Source organism: Cebus imitator, unplaced genomic scaffold (assembly GCF_001604975.1).
Source record: "Cebus imitator isolate Cc_AM_T3 unplaced genomic scaffold, Cebus_imitator-1.0 Scaffold102, whole genome shotgun sequence".
Lineage (NCBI taxonomy): Eukaryota > Metazoa > Chordata > Mammalia > Primates > Cebidae > Cebus > Cebus imitator.
In genome coordinates this window covers 776110-791696 of record NW_016107417.1, presented here as the reverse complement: position 1 = coordinate 791696, position 15587 = coordinate 776110, and the positions used below count along the sequence as shown (strand labels likewise).

Genomic DNA, 15587 nt, shown 5'->3' with positions numbered 1-15587 from the left:
TTTGTAACAGTTTTTTTTTTTTTTTTTTTGAGATGGAGTCTCACTGGTTCGCCCAGGCTGGAGTGCAGTGGTGCAATCTCTGCTCACTGCAACTTCCATCTCCTGGGTTCAAGCGATTCTCCTGCCTCAGCCTCCCAAGTAGCTGGGATCACAGGTGCCTGCCACCATACCTGGCTAATTTTTGTATCTTTAGTAGAGATGGGGTTTCACCATGTTGGCCAGGCTGGTCTTGAACTCCTGACCTCAGGTGATCCCAGCCTCCCACAGTGCTGGATTTACAGGCGTGGGCCACTGTGCCTAGTCTATAGCAGTTTTTGTTAAAGAATGCATTTGGATGTTAAAACATGACACGGAACTTAAAATTTTGGTCCCCTCTGTTAAAACAACAGCAGTTTCTTAAGACATTAATTTATTCTTAGTAAAATTCTAAGAGGTTTTGTTTTTTATTTCTAAAACCTGCTTCAATAATGGCCAGTCTCTGAATTACAAATTAGTTTCTGTTTCTGTCATATTCCTTCTTAAGATCAGTGTAGCTCCTCTGGTTTCAGGTTTATCTTGAAGGTATAGAAAAGTGGTTTTATGCCAGTATAAATTTTTTTTTCTTTTTTTTTTTTTTTTGAGATGGAGTCTTTCTCTGTAGCCCAGGCTGGAGTGCAGTGGTGCGATCTTGGCTCACTGCAACCTCCACCACCAGAGTTCAAGCCATTCTCCTACCTCAGCCTTCTGAGTAGCTGGGATTACAGGTGCGTGCCACCACACCCAGCTAATTTTTCTATTTTTGGTAGAGACGGGATTTCACCATGTTTCTCAGGCTGACCACGTGATCTGCCCACCTCGGCCTCCCAAAGTGCTGAGATTACAACGTGAGCCACCGCGCCCGGACTTGCTTTTGAAGTCTTTTGATTGTCACTGTGGTTAAATGAGTAGCTATTATTTAGCAGTGATCTCTGATTTGGTTGAACGAAGTCATTTGAACTTTCTGACATCTTTAGAAGGTTTTCCCAGGATCCAAATCCTAAATTAAGCCATCCGGCCTAAAATCAACTTTGAGATTCTTCCAGAAGGGCCTCCTGCAATGCCTCAAAGTTTATACATCTCATCTTGTGGAGATATTAAATGATCAGGCTTATTTGGTAAGTAATACAGGAAGCATTGCCAAATAGAAATGGTGTTTAACTTCCTTTAAGTAATGTCTGTGTAAGTGTGTCACTAAAACATGGGAAATTGAGAGTCCTAAAACTCCGATATGCCAAGATCCATCCCCTGGCTATGATCATTGTGTCGGGCGTTTGTGTGCTGTGGAAATGCTTAAGCCTCCTGTCAATTGTGAACCGTCTTCAGATCTCTGCCTGGCTGTTCCGGGCTTTAGTCACTCATGGTTATTCTTTATTTTTGAGTCTTGGTCTCACTCTGTTGCCCAGGCTGGAGGACGGTGGCCCAAGCTTTGAGTTGTCCAATCTTTCTGGCCCAAACCAACATAGATCTTACACGTATTGATTGATGCTTCATGTCTCCCTAAAATGTATAAATCCAAGCTGTGACCCGACCATCTTGGGCTTATGTCCTCAGGATCTCCTAAGGACCGTGTCACGGGCCATGGTCAGAATAAATCTCTTCAAATATTGTACAGAGTCTGACTCTTTGGGTTGACATTTGCAATAATTTGACCAAGTGTCCTTTGTGAACAAAGGTGGAAGGATTCACTTTTTCTCCTATTTGATTCCTACAAAATTCAGAAACTATTAATGAATATTCTTATTTATATAAGATCAGCAAAAAAAAAAGAAAAAATCCCTGCTCTCTGTAAGCAGGATACAATTAGAAACAGCGATTATATTACCAAGGTTTGGACTGAAATACCATATTTTAGAAATGTGGGCTGTGCATGGTGGCTCACGCCTGTAATCCCAGCATTTTGGGAGGCCGAGGTAGACTGCTTGAGCCCAGAGTTTGACAGCAGACTAGGCCACATAGTTCTAAATCTGAGATTTCCTTTATGATCAAGATGTGTGGAGACCCCATTCTACAAGGTAAGTTCAACCTCAGAGAGACAGGCTCTCCAGAACAGATGAGTTTATTTGGGAAGACCAGAGGATTGCAACTGGGCTAGGAGTGTGAGGACGGATCCCAGCCATATACTGGGGGCCACAGCCACGGGGAAGCTTTTAAAGACAGAAGTCCATGTAAGCGGCTTTGAAACAAGGTTCATAGGTCACAAGCTGATTGCAGGTGTTGGCAGTGGAGAAAGCCGTGCTAGGCAAGCGTCTGCAGCTCACCGGGAATGCTGTAGGCTTGAGAACATGCTCTCGGTATGCCCTGTGTCTTGTCTAAGTGCAGGAGTGTCTTGTGAAAAATCCTGTTATGGGCATGTGTGTGTGAGGGCTTCTTTGTGACCTCCCTGACTCCATTTTGTTAGCATTTGACATAAGTGACTCCATTTTGGTTCCAGCAACTTTCACATAAGGAAATTGAGGCTCAGAGAAGTCAAGGGACTTGCCACAGGCCCCAGTAACGCTGCGCAGTGGAGTGAGGCAGAACCCAGCTTTCCCAGTGGACGCAGCTGCTGCGGGTGAGTGCAGGGTGTGGTGTGAGCCAGATGGGTGGTGCAGAGACCAGTGGAGATGTGAGAGGGTCCCTGGGGGAGGCGGCGCCGGTGCCGCTGGGAAGGGGCAGAGGTGGACCTGTGCGTGCCTAGAGGAGAGCGCTCCACGCTCTGAACCCTGCAGTGCTGCTGCCCCTAAGAAGGCCGGGCACTGTCTTTCCCAGGGAAATGCTGTCCCAGGACTGGGCCTGGCCAACCGTGACTGAGAGAGCAAAGGGCTGGAATTGGGGAGGGTGGGGTGAGTGCGGACACTTGGCATGTTTTTCGGCCTCTTGGCCTCTCTCGAACTAACGGCGTCCCCCAGATAGAAGCAAGACCTCGCTTTCAACTCTGGCAGCCAGGACGCAGTCATGTGACAGCTCCACCAACCTCAGGCTGGGGACGCCCGCGGTCTGCAGGAACAATGTGAGTTGGGGGGCACAGAGCCCCTCAGGACTAGACTCAGGTTTCTCTGTGCAACCCGTTGGAGGTGAGCGGGGCGCTCACAGGAGGGTGCAGCTCTGGGAGCCCAGGGCCCAGCGCGTCAGCTGCTGCACCCTGTCAGAATAGGGCGGGTAGCGGATGTTGTTCAAGTTCTCTAGGCCAGCGGGGCAGAGCAGGCAGGCGCGGTGGTGGGAGAAGGCGTCGAAGGTGAACTTGCCACGGTACCGGCCCATCCCGCTGTGGCCTGTGTGGGCGCAGAGAGCGAGGGCCTGAGCCAGGCCACCCACGCAGCCTCAGCAGCAGCCCACTGCCTAGCCAGGGGCCCACAGCTGGCAGGGAGCTCAGAGAGAGCCAGGCCATTCACTGAGCCATTTTACAGAGAGGGAAACTGAGGCCTTGAGAGGCCCAGGGCCCGGATCAAGGTTGAACAGTGAGTGAAGGGACTTCCTGGGTCTGGGGTACCAAACCCAAGCTTTGCTGAGGGTGGAAATGGGCAGGGACTCACCAACGCCCCCGAAGGGCAGGGACAGCAGAGTCATGTACATGAAGCCGTCATTGCCTCCAAAGCTGCCGCTGCTGGTCCGCTCCAACATCTGGTTCACAACCTGCCGCGGAGTGGGAAGGGGGGCAGTGGGCTCCAGTCATGGGAAGAGGGCTTGAGCCCCGCCCATTCCACAGCGGAGGCGGAGGAGGCCCACCTCATCCTCGCCTGTCCCTCCACCCTCTAATAGGCAATCATCTCTGCTCTACCCAGCTTGTGGGGACAGCACCCTCTCAGTGAGGGTTGGGGTGCTGTGAGGGTCGGGGTGCTGTGGGGGTGATTACCACCATGGTGCAAAGACCAGGAAACCCTGCAGGACCGCAGGGAGCCAGTGGCCTTGAGTTGTGTCGTGAGGTTGGGATGCTGCCGTAGGGTGCAGGCCCCACCACGACCCGCTGGGCTCTGGCTATCAGGCCCTGGCTCTGCCCTGTCCCTGATCTCCACTCAGGGCCTCTGCTGCCCGTGCAGAACCTTGGCACAGTCCGGGTGCAGGCTGCTCCGGCCTGGACAGAGGGCGGGCCCACCACGTGCCTGGTGGGTTTGGACCATACCCCCTCTGCCAGGCATCCTCGCCGGATGCAGTGTTACCAGGTGGCCTAGATATAGTTACCCTTGAGGCATCTGCTGCCCCAAAGCCTTCCTGGGAAGGACTGTGAAAGGACAGGGGCCATCTGTGCCCCTTTCAGCCCCTCCATTGCCCCCAGCCCGGCCGCGCCCCCACCTGGCTGCTGTTGGAGAAGGCGTACAGGGCCAGGGGCTTCTCCCGCCGGTTGATGAACTCGATGGCCTCGTCCACGCCCCGCACGTTCATGATGGGCAGGATGGGCCCGAAGATCTCCTCCTGCATCACCGGCTCCGCCTCCTGCACGTCCACCAGCACCGTGGGGGCTGCCGGGCACCAGAGATGGCTCAGCCCGGGGGCCACAGTCAGGACAGCCCCCAGGGGTGGGGGTAGCAATGGGGACAGGACCAAGGGCCAGGGCTCCAGGCCAGGATCCTGGGGTCTGACTTCCCAGGGCTCCAGGATTTGGAGTGTCTAAGGAAGAAAGTCTCCCCAAAGCCCCCAGAAGAGACCCTAGGGCTTCCCCAGCCTGCCCAGGGCCTGTGGGACCCAGAGAGTCCCCCGACCTTGGTCCCACAGTCAGGAGTGATGGGATCTCAGAACCTTGGAGTTCATGAGGCGACAGCGTCCAAGAATGTTGGAGCCGCAGTGTCCCGTGAGCTGCTGAGCTATACGGCCCAGGAGACCGGGGGGCTCAGGATGGGGCCATCGGAGTTTGGAACCTGGGGATCGTGGGCTCAGAGAATCTGAGGTCATGGCCTTTCAGGACAGCGGGTGGTGGGACGGGAGTTCATCTTAGCACGGTGGGCCCTGGAGCCCAGGGTCCGAGCTCAGTGAATCCAGGGCTGAGGGACCAGAGTTTGGCCTCATGGGGCCACAGGCTCAGAAGCACAGAGACAGATTAGTGGCACCGGAGCTGTGGCTCAAGGCTGGGCTCTGGCAGTGGGGCCAGGTTTCAGGTGCGGGCCCAGATTCATGGCCCAGCTGTGGGCCCTCCAGTGAGGAGGGGTCTCGGCCCATGTGGACTGTGGCGGAGGCAGCGGGACTCACCGATGTAGCGATCGTGCTCGTCGCTCTGGCCCCCAATGGCCACGCGGCCGCAGCCCAGCAGTGCCCGCAGCCGCTGGAAGTGTTTCTGGTTGATGATGCGGCCCAGGTTTGGGGAGCTCTGGGGGTCGTCGCCATAGAAACGGGTGATGGTGCTCTGCAGGGCGGGCAGCAGCCTCTCCTGCATCTCAGGGCTGCACAGGAGGTAGTCAGGGGCCACGCAGGTTTGGCCGGCGTTGAAGTAGCGGAACCACGCCACGCGGTTGGCCACGATCTGGGGGTCGCAGTCGTCATCCACATAGCAGGGGTTCTTGCCCCCCAGCTCCAGGGTGACGGGTGTCAGGTGCTTGGCGGCGGCGGTCATGACGATCTTGCCCACACGAGGGCTCCCTGGGCATGGAAGGGAACCAGAGTGGCTGTTCAGTGACCTGGATCAGGTGAGACGGCCCAGCTCAGGGCCCCGCTCCTCCCTGGAGAGGTGGTGGAGTCGGCGGGCTTGCCCACTGTCTTCATAGAAACCCTTCACAGCCCAAGTCCTGGCCTGCCTCCCACCTCTCTTGGCTGGTTCTGCCTCACCCACTGGGACCTGCCTCCAGCCCGGCCATCCCAGGGTCCAGTTCCTCCAATGTGACCAGGGCCTGGCCTCTGCCAGCTCCAGCTTCCCACGCGCCCCCACTGCTGGCCCCAGCCCCTCCCTCCACAGCCCTCCGGCCCTTTCCCCTGCTATTCCCTCTGCCTCCTCTGGGACCCTGGCCTGGCCCCCTCACCTGTGAAGAAGATATAGTCAAACTTGTGCTCCAGCAGCTGCCCCATCTCCTCAGGCCCGCCCAGCACCACAGCAAAGGAGCTCTGCAAAGCAGGACGGGCGGCTCAGGGGCAGGCTCCGGGGCCAGCAGGGCATCCTCAGCCCACAGGGGTAAGGCGTGGGGGCGCCGGGAGCTGCCAGGGCAGGGCCGCCCTCACCTGGTCCAGGTACTGCGGCAGCACCTCAGCCAAGACCTTCTCTGTGCCCCGGCTGATTTCTGATGGTTTCAGCACCACGCAGTTTCCTGCAGGGGCAGATGTGGCCATCACTGGGGGAGCCAGAGTCCCCACACCCACCCAGGGTCTGGGCTGGGAGGGCACATGAGGCCGAGCGTGTTGCATAGGCAGAATTCTGGGGGCCTCTTTGGGAATGGCTGCTGGGCAGGGAGGAATTCAGAACCCCCTCCTCACCTGCGGCGAGGGCGCCCACCAGGGGCACCAGGGTCAGGTTCACGGGGTAGTTCCAGGGTGCAATGATGAGGACCAGGCCAAAGGGTTCCTTCCGGACGAAGGCTGAATCCAGCTTTGTGAACTGGGGCACAGGGCAGACGTGAGACCCTGCCAAGGGCCACACCCAAACCTACCCACCGCACACTTGTGGCCTCAGCTCCCTGTGCAACGGAGTCCCAGGAGAAACGAGAAAGTCAGTGACTTGCCCAGGCTCGGGGGCAGGAAGCGGCCTGGGGCAGAGCTGCCCAGTGCTCTGCGCTGCCCTCCTGCCGTTGCCAGCATGGCTCACCAAGTTTGTGGACCCTGGCTCGTCCTTCATCCAGGCCTGCAGGTTCTTGAGAGCGAGGTTGATCTCATTCTGGCAAATGATGAGCTCAGATATGTCTGAATCGAAGGCTGACTGTGGTGGAGGTGGAATGCTGAGTGGTCAGGCCCAGAGCTGGCCCAGGAGGGGTCTAGGATTTGAGGGGGGCACACGCACGCACCACCCCCACCAGATACATAAAGACAGCTCCTATGGGAGGCGCTGCGGTCCCCTGGGAACTGCACATGGCTGCAATTCTGATCTGCAACTTCCTGGCTGTGTGGCCTTGGCAAGCAAGTGACTTTAACCCCTGAGTGCCTCAGTTTCCCCATTTGCAACGTGGGGCCTGCATCACAGGGTGGCCGTGAGTGTTATGAGTGGAGGTCGGGTGCCTGTCACAGGGGGGGTCTGTTGAACGGGAATAAAACTAGGGACACAGCCAGTCACTGGGGGCGTGGACGCTCCCGAAGGACAGGGATGATGTTCCAGCCCCTGCCTGCGCCCACCCTCCGCAGCCCACCTTGTGCAGGTCCTGGACCAGCGCGTCGTGCAGAAGCTGCTTGTTTTCTTGAAGGAAGCGGCCGAGAGCCCGGAGCTGCTCAGCCCGGAACTCGGCCGGCCGAGTGCACCCTGAGCAGAACGCCTCCCGCAGCCGCCGAAGTGTGTCCTCAAAGGGGTTCGTCCTGCCAGACGGTGCGGCATGAACTGCGTGGCCAGGGCTATCCCTCCTTCATGGGCACCCTCCAGCCACACCAGGGTCTGCACACCGTTGCCCCAGCTGCACCCATGGGAGCTCACAGGCACCCCCACCTCATACACACACAGAATGACCCCACGGGGGCTGGGGCTGCCTGCACCCCCTCCGCTCACCTGCCTCCCAGGCGCACCCATGAAGGAGGGCCCTGGGCTTGACCTCCCCCACTCCAAGGAGGAGTTTCCCGTCTTGGCACCCTGGAAGTCCAGCACACCCCACACCTCGGGTGACTCCTTTGCCCGCCATCCCAGCTCTTCCCTGCTCCTCCCCTCCTTGCACAGACACATACCCCCCCACACTGGCACTGGCCACCCCTTCACCCAGACCACCCAGATGGAACAGGGTCTCCCCTAGGTCTTCCTCCCTTCTGGGACTAAACGAGGAACTCGGAGGGGTCTTTGCGTCAGAAATCACAGAGCTTTGAGGTCGCAGATGGGGAAACTGAAGCCATAGGCGTGCCCTAGCGCTGAGGAGGGTTTGGCACGTGCTCTGGGGAGGGAGGTGGCACTCAGCTGGTCCTGGAAGGAAACAGAAGCGGAGGAGAAAGCTCCGGGGCTGGCATCCATGGGCACAAGTGGCAGGTTGGGGTAGGATGGCAGAGAGGAGACTGCCCCAGGGCGTGAACCTCTCTGGGCTTTAGCCTGAGGCCCAAGGGAACCCCAGTGGGATCCAGAGAGGAGGAGAGATCAGGACCATGGGGTAGGGGAAGGGCCCAGGGGGACACTTAGGAGGATTGCCAGGCCCCAGCAAGGGGGGAGTCTGAGCACCCCAACCCAGGGACTGAAGAATGGCTTGCAAATCCTGTGTCTTTGTGTATCCATGTGTCTGCGTGTCTTTGTGTCTTTGTATATCTTTGTGTGTCTATGTGTGTGTCTCTGTGCGTATGGGTGTCTGTCTTTGGGTGTGTTTGCATGTATGGGTGTCTGTGTGTCTCTGTGTGTCTGTATGTATGGGTGCTGTGTGTCTTTGTGTGTATGGGTGTCAGGGTGTTTGTGTGTCTGTGTATATGGCTATCTGTGTGTCTTTGGGTGTCTGTGTGTCTTTGTGTGTATGGGTGTCTATGTCTTCATGTATATGGGTGTCTGTGTGTCTGTGTCTTTGTGTATCTTTGTGTGTATGGGTGTCTGTGTATGTCTTTGTGTGTATAAGTGTCTGAGTGTATATCTGTGTGTATGGGTGTCTGTGTGTCTGTGTGTTTGGGTGTCTGCGTGTGTGTGTATGGTTGTGTGTGTATGGGTGTCTGTGTGTCTGTGTGTGTGTCTGGGTGTCTGTGTGTGTGTATGGATATCTGTGTGTCTGTGTGTATAGATGTCTGTGTGTCTGTGAGTGTCTGTGTGTGTATGTGGGTGTCTGTGTATATATGGGTGTCTGTGTGTCTGTGTGTGTATGGGTGTGTGTCTGTGTGTGTATGGGTGTCTGTGTGCCTGTGGGTGTATGGGTGTCTATGTGTTTGTGCATCTGTGGATGTCTGTGTGTCTGTGTGTGTATATGTGTCTGTGTGTTTATGTGTGAGTGTGTCTGTATGTCTGTATGTGTATGGGTGTCTGTGTGTGTGCAGGTGTGTGTCTGTGTGGGTGTCTGTGTGTGTGTCTGTGGGTGTCTGTGTCTGTCTGTGTGTGGGTGTCTGTGTGTTTGTGTGTCTGTGGATGTCTGTGTGTGTATGGGTGTCTGTGTGTTTATGTGCGTGTGGGTATCTGCGTGTCTGTATGTTTATCTGTGGGTATCTGTGTGTCCGTGGATGTCTGTGTGTCTGTGTGTGTGTGTGTCTGTGTGTTTGTGTGTCTGTGTGTGTGAGGGTGTCTGTGTGTCTGTGTGTGGGGGTTGTCTGTGTGTGTGTCTGTGTGTGTGGGGGTGTCTGTGTTTTTGTGTGTGGGTGTCTGCGTGTCTGTATGTTTATCTGTGGGTGTCTGTGTCTGTGGATGTCTGTGTGTCTGTGTGGGGGAGTGTCTGTGTGTTTGTGTGTCTGTGTGTGGGGGGTGTCTGTGTGTCTGTGTGTGGGGGTTGTCTGTGTGTGTGTGTCTGTGTTTTTGTGTGTGGGTGTCTATGTGTTTGTGTGTCTGTGGATGTCTGTGTGTGTATGGGTGTCTGTTTTTGTGTGTGGGTGTCTGCGTGTCTGTATGTTTATCTGTGGATGTCTGTGTCTGTGGATGTCTGTGTGTCTGTGTGTGGGGGAGTGTCTGTGTGTTTGTGTGTGTGTGGGGTGTCTGTGTTTTTGTGTGTGTGTGGGTGTCTGTGTCTATGTGTGTCATATGTGCATCTGGGTGTGGATCTGCGCTACCTCAGCCTTGGCAGCAGGTCACAGGGCTATGCCCGGGGCTGCTGCCTCAGACCTGCATTGGTGAGGCGGGGGGGTGAGTGGCAAGCAGGGCCTTAGCATCCGCGGTGGGTGCCCTGGAGGCCGGTGGCCTCATCTGCACTTGCACTGCTTCCAATCCCCGATTCACATCCTGGTCCCAGCCCTGGTGCCCCTGGTCGTCTGTCCATAAATCTGCCTTCTCCCTTAGCCTGGGAGCCCCTCAAAGGAAGGACGGGGTCTGTCCCCATCCCTGGGGCTTCTGGGGAATAGGCTTCTTCAGCACTCCTGAGTGCTTCCCAGGAGCCTGCCACAGGGGAAAGTGAGGCTCAGAAGACACCAGTGCCTACCTCCCTCTCCCGAGCAAGCCCTATGCTCATGGCCCCGTCACCCTGCAGCGCTAGCCCCTTAGTGGGCTCACCCCCGACCCACATGCCATGGCCAAACCTCCCTTTCCCTCCATGCTCCTGGTCTCCACCAATGTACCCCACCAGGTAAAACCTGCACTGTACCTGGAGCCCCCCTAGCCGGCCCTCGCCCCTGTGGTCCCACGTACCCCAGCGTGGGCTCTGCTCCTGGGTCCTTCACCGCACTTCCACCCCCTTTCTTGGACATGCTGCCTCCTGATGTGCCAGCTCCGCTCCTACCCCCAGTCCTCAGCCCTCCTCTGCTGACTGCAATCCTCCCGGGAGCCTGGCAGCTCCGACCCACCTCCAGTGCCCACGCCTGACAATGGGCTGATACTCAGGATTACCCAACAGCTGCAGGGCAGGGCTGCACCTCCTAATTCCCACACCTACCCTGTTCTCACTGCCAGGACATACACTGCTCTGTATCTGCCCTGCTCATCCAGGACCCTGCCCCCAGGAGCCACACTGCACCGCCGGCTTGGGAACAGGTTGGTCAACTCCAGGTTGTCTGAAACTTTGCTGCGTTTTTACTAGAATGGGCTAGCAGGGAGTTACCTCATCAGAAAAAACGTCCCCCAGGGGAAGGTCACAGGATGAAAATATCAGCAGGACCCTGGTAGCAAATGCTGCCTCCTCCAGGAAGCCCTCAGAGCCCCCAGCAACAGTGGTCCCATGCCCTCCATGGCCCCACCAAGGGTCTCTATGCGAAATCTTCACCTCCCTCCTCTCCTCTTCCACACTCTTCAGGGTGCGCAGGTCAAGATGAGCAACTGTGGTTCTATTTCCACACTCAATGTGCCCAGCTGGCATACTCAGGGCAGAGGAAGGGGCGGAGACCTTTGCTGAGAGACCCTTGATGGGCGGCAGCACCTGGAGCTCTAGGAAGGGGCACTGTTTATTGGTTTATTTATTTACTTTGCAACTGTGGGTGAGTTACTTAACCTCTCTGAGCCTTTTGGAAGCAACAGTAACACCTAATTGTCATGGTTCTTCAGAGGGTCACAGTGGGAGACGTGAGAATGGAAAAGGAAGATCACAGCTCCTGGCACAAAATCAGGAGTGTTGCCTGCTACTGTTTCCACAAGTATTTGCTGAGAACCTTCCAGGTTCCAGAGAGCAGAATGAGCTCAGGTCCCACCATGGTCCTTCATGGATAGCCTGATCCTATCCCCACCCCACCTTCCCCCGAGCTGGGACCAAGGACAGACCCCGCAGATGTCTGTAGAGAGTCTCTTGGCAGAGGGTGCAGGCCCTGATAGGCAGGATGGACGTCTGAGATAACCCTTTATTGTGACTGAAGCCAGCCGGGCAGGGGCCACGCCTGCTACCAAGCCCTGGCCCTGGAGTCTTCGGTAGCTAAAGATGTGAATACCAACGTGACACTAGGAAGGGACCTCAGGGCTGGGGCAAGGGGATACAGGACAGAGTCCTAGGGCCCGTCTAAGAGCAGCAGATGGGTTCTGGCCACTAGGGAGGCCACTGCCTCCAAACCACTGAATTGTACGCTGTAAATGGGTGAGTTGTATAGGATATGAATTCCATCTCAATAAGCTGTTTGGTTTGATTTTGTTAAACTGAGCTGGCAAGAAGCCTGCAGAGACTATAAATAAATTAAAATATGCTCAACTAAATGGCAATTGTAAACATGTAAAGGAGGCCAGGTGTGGAGGCCTTAGCTGTAATCCCAGCACTTTGGGAGGCGGATCACTTGAGGTCAGGAGTTTGAGACCAGCCTGGACAACATGATAAAACCCAAAAATACAAAAAATTAGCCAGGCATGGTGGCGTGTGCCTGTAATCCCAGCTACACGGGAGGCTGAAGCAGGAGAATCCCTTGAATCTGGGAGGCAGAGGTTGAAGTGAGCCGAGATCACACCATTGCATTCCAGCCTGGGTGACACAGCAAAACTCTCTCTCAAAAAAAAAAAAATAAAATGTAAAATAAAACCATTGTAGACACTTTGTCATGCACTGTGTAGCATCCTCCTGGGGCTGCTGCAACAAATTGTCACCAACATAAAGCTGAAACACACAAAAATTTACTCATCTGAAAGCATGGGTCCAAAATCCACGCGTGGGCGGGGCTCTCTCTGCAGTGCCGGGGAGGAGCCGTTTTAGTTTGCTTGTTTTGGCTTTGGTTTTTTGAAAGTACAGAGGCTTATTGCAAAGCAAAAAGCCCACACTCAAGAAAGGGGTTATGGTTAAATTCGGAACAGACACATATGCCAAGGGAGTTGGCACTGTTACATCCATGGGTTGCTTTAACCAAGGGATGGAATATGCATGAAGCTCCCTGGCAAAAGGTGGAGATTTCTTAGAACTGTGCTGCCACCCACTTTTACACCAAATATAGGTGTTCCTGGAAATGTCATGGTGCTGGTGGGTGTGTGATTTAGGGTGTCAGTGAGCACGTAACGAGATCGTAAGTGAAACTAGGTCACATCCAGCGCCATGTTGGATTCGGTCAGTCTTAGCTGGGCCCACAGCCTGGCTGCTCAGGGTCTTATCAGCCCATAGCTCCAGTCATGTGAAACCACTGCCTGGAATCTTCTGTTCTCCTGCAACCACTCTGCGTTAGTCCTGCCTCCTTTTCCCCTCCTCAGAGGTTGCCATCCCTTATTCTTCAGGGTGATGCGGGAGGAGGCCAGTCTTCTGCACCCACTTCCTGCGGACTGGGGGCATTGGCCCTGTCCAGTGACGGCACGGAAATCTCTGGCTGCCTGGTCTAAGGGGTCCCAAGGTGGGTCATCAGAAGAGTCTGAATCTGAGACAAGGATTGATTGAAATGCTTGCATGACCATTGTTTTGATGTGCAACTGTTGCAACTTGGAAGACACGACCTTTACAAGGAGGTTAAACAAGCAAGGACCGAAGATTAGTGGTAATACGGTAGCTATTAAAGGTCCCAGGAAAGATAGGAGCCATGTCACACTTTGTAGTATCCTTTGAGGGAGTCTCAGATGGTTTGAGCAGTGGGGTTATTAAAACTGTGTAGCCAGGTGGCCTGCTGGTGAATCTTTTGAACTTGCAGTTACGCTAGTTCTGAATTGTTGATGGAAGAACAACAGGTGTGCTTTCTCACTGCACGAACCCCTCCTTGTTCAACTAGAAGATAAGCCAGGTCCTATAAACCAAAAATAAAATTCTAAGGCCCCCCCCACACCCCAACCATCTGAATGGGCCCCTCCTCTCAGCTAAAGGCATTCCCAAGTTAAGCTGAAAAGTTGTTCAGGCCATGAAGACATGGCCATGAGCTCAACATGCCTTATTACATCCGCCTCCGTTTTGGAATTACTGATAGAACAGACTCTTAAGTCTCATAAGAAACGTTTCCAAGCTATTTTCGCTGAAGTCTGCTACCAGGAGGCTTCATCTGCATAATAAAACCTTGGTCTCCACACCCTTGTCCTAGCCCACACTTTCCTGATACCTCTTTCAACCAACCGCCAGTCAGAAAATCCCTCAATCTGCCTATGACTTGGAAGCCCCCACTTCCAGTTGTCCCACCTTTCTGGACCAAACCAACATGCATCTTACATGTATTGATCGATGCCTCATGTCTCCCTAAAATGTATAAAACCAAATTGTGACCTGAGCACCATGGACATATGTTCCCAGGATCTCCTTAGGTGGCATCATGGGCCATGGGTAACTCATTTGGCTCAGAGTCAATCTCTTGAAATATTTTACAGAGTTTGACGCTTGGTAGACAGTAATTTGGCACCTAACCTGGGGCCTCAGAGGAGACTCGGGACCCCAAAGGAGTTGCCCAGACTCGGAGCTAAGGCACCAGCAGGGGCTCATGGACAGCCTCCCTGACCTTGAGCTTCTCCGGTGGAACCAGTGAGTCCTCCCGAGCTCGGACGTCCCTTTAGTTGATGTTCCTTGGTTTCTTCTGAGGTTTTTTTTTTTTCTCCTAAGAAATGGTTGTTTACAATCCTAATTCTAGTTTGAAAGTTCATTCTGAAGGTCTTCTGTTTTCTTCCAAAATTAAGCTTAATTGGCTTATCTGTGTGTTTCCATGAGGAACTGAGCTGTCGTTTTGTAGATGAATGAGACACTGAACTTCTACAGCTCTGAAGAGAAGGCATTTTGCTCCTTCTAGCCAAAAGGTGCTCCTGAGTGACCGGGAGCCAAGTGGGGGTGTCTTGCAGGGTTAATCAGAGGAACTGAGACAGCTCAGCACTAAACTGTGGAGTCCCACCCACAACCAGCACGCAGCAATCCACCGCACTAAACCCTAGGCCACAGCTCAGCTCCACCTTTTAAGTGAAAAAAAAAAAAAAAAAAAAGGGAGGGCGGCCAGGCGCGGTGGCCCACGCCTGTAATCCCAGCACTTTGGGAGGCTGAGGTGGGTGGATCACAAGGTCAGGAGACGGAGACCATCCTGGCCAACATGGTGAAACCCCGTCTCTACTAAAAATACCAAAAAATCATCTAGGCGTGGTGGTGTCCACTTATAGTCCCAGCTACTAGGGAGGCTGAGGCAGGAGCAATGCTTGAACCCAGGAGGCACAGATTGCAGTAAGCCGAGATCGCGCCACTGCCCTACAGCCTGGGCAACCGCGTGAGACTCTGTCTCAAAAAAAAAAACAAAAAACGATGTCGAGGGAAACGATCTAAGACTGAGGAAAGACAAAGAGAACGGCCCCTTTTGGGGACCCCGTTGGTGTTATGTGCCTCTATTTGCAAGTGTTTGTGTAAAATGGAAAAGTTCCAGGGCATCTTGGATTTTATAGCACGCTAGCTGCTTGCATATTATGGTCTTTCTGTGCACATTTTAAACTGATGAGCAAATTACAGATCCCAAAGGCTGACTGCAGCTAGAGCTTCGTAAGTTCTCTGCTTTCTTTTCTGCCTGCTTTAAATAGGCTGTTACTTTTCTATTGAGACTAAAACCACTATTTGGATCCAATGTTTTGTTTTTGTTTTTGCAAACCGGTGAGTTTGTGTTAATATCTCATGGCTAGCATTCTGAAGTGAAAGCTATAGGATCTTTGGATGAGCATGTATGTGTGTGTTTATGTATATGCACACATATTTTCTTATGTGTTTTTGGCCACAGCTACCAAATTGGCTTAAAGTTAAAGAGCACTCGCCAGGTGCGGTGGCGCGTGCCTGTAGTCCCAGCTACTCGAGAGGCTGAGGTGGGAGGATCGCTTGAGCCCAGGAGTTCTGGGCTGTAGTGCACTATGCTGATTGGGTGTCTGCACTAAGTTTGGCATCAATATGGGACCTCCGGGAGCTGGGGACCACCAGGTTACCTAAGGAGGGGTGAACCGCCCCATGTTGGAAACAGAGCAGGTTTCCCTGCTGATCAGTAGTGGGATCGTGCCTGTGAATAGCCACTGCACTCCAGCCTGGGCAACATAGCGAGACCCTGTCTCTAAAAAAAAA

At 54.2% G+C, this 15587-nt stretch overlaps 1 protein-coding gene and 1 long non-coding RNA gene across 5 annotated transcripts; one reads left to right on the top strand and one right to left on the bottom strand.

Annotated features, from left to right (window-relative positions):
- Positions 1 to 814: 814 nt before the first annotated feature.
- On the top strand, positions 815 to 14461 carry LOC119472465. Of its 2 annotated transcripts, none has more exons than XR_005201610.1 (3): positions 815 to 2569; positions 10598 to 10678; positions 12818 to 14461. It is a non-coding gene; the product is annotated as an uncharacterized LOC119472465 (long non-coding RNA). The 2 variants fall into 2 exon arrangements; XR_005201611.1 differs by lacking the exon at positions 12818 to 14461 and adding an exon at positions 12345 to 12437.
- ALDH3B2 (aldehyde dehydrogenase 3 family member B2) lies at positions 1746 to 11851 on the bottom strand. 3 transcript variants are annotated; one of them, XM_017536970.2, is made up of 10 exons: positions 10337 to 11851; positions 7254 to 7416; positions 6719 to 6829; positions 6391 to 6511; positions 6139 to 6224; positions 5943 to 6024; positions 5179 to 5565; positions 4288 to 4454; positions 3531 to 3630; positions 1746 to 3269 (listed from the first exon to the last, which is right to left on the bottom strand). In XM_017536970.2, the coding sequence occupies exons 1-10, from the start codon at positions 10393 to 10395 to the stop codon at positions 3085 to 3087; spliced, it is 1461 nt and encodes a 486-aa protein (XP_017392459.1). In that variant the 5' UTR covers positions 10396 to 11851; the 3' UTR covers positions 1746 to 3084. The 3 variants fall into 3 exon arrangements, with proteins under 3 accessions (XP_017392459.1, XP_037597460.1, XP_037597459.1); XM_037741532.1 differs by lacking the exon at positions 10337 to 11851 and adding an exon at positions 7972 to 8118; XM_037741531.1 differs by lacking the exon at positions 10337 to 11851 and adding an exon at positions 7604 to 7772.
- Positions 14462 to 15587: the final 1126 nt, after the last annotated feature.

Bases quoted from the DNA above. Each gene is read 5' to 3' on its own strand.
- ALDH3B2 (XM_017536970.2), bottom strand. From the start codon at position 10,395: ATGTCCAAGAAAGGGGGTGGAAGTGCGGTGAAGGACCCAGGAGCAGAG. The intron at 4,455-5,178 runs GTGAGTCCCGCT...GGTGCCCGGCAG, and splicing joins CGAGCACGATCGCTACATCG to CCCCCACGGTGCTGGTGGAC. The intron at 3,631-4,287 runs GTGGGGGCGCGG...ACTCCGCGGCAG, and splicing joins CCTTCTCCAACAGCAGCCAG to GTTGTGAACCAGATGTTGGA.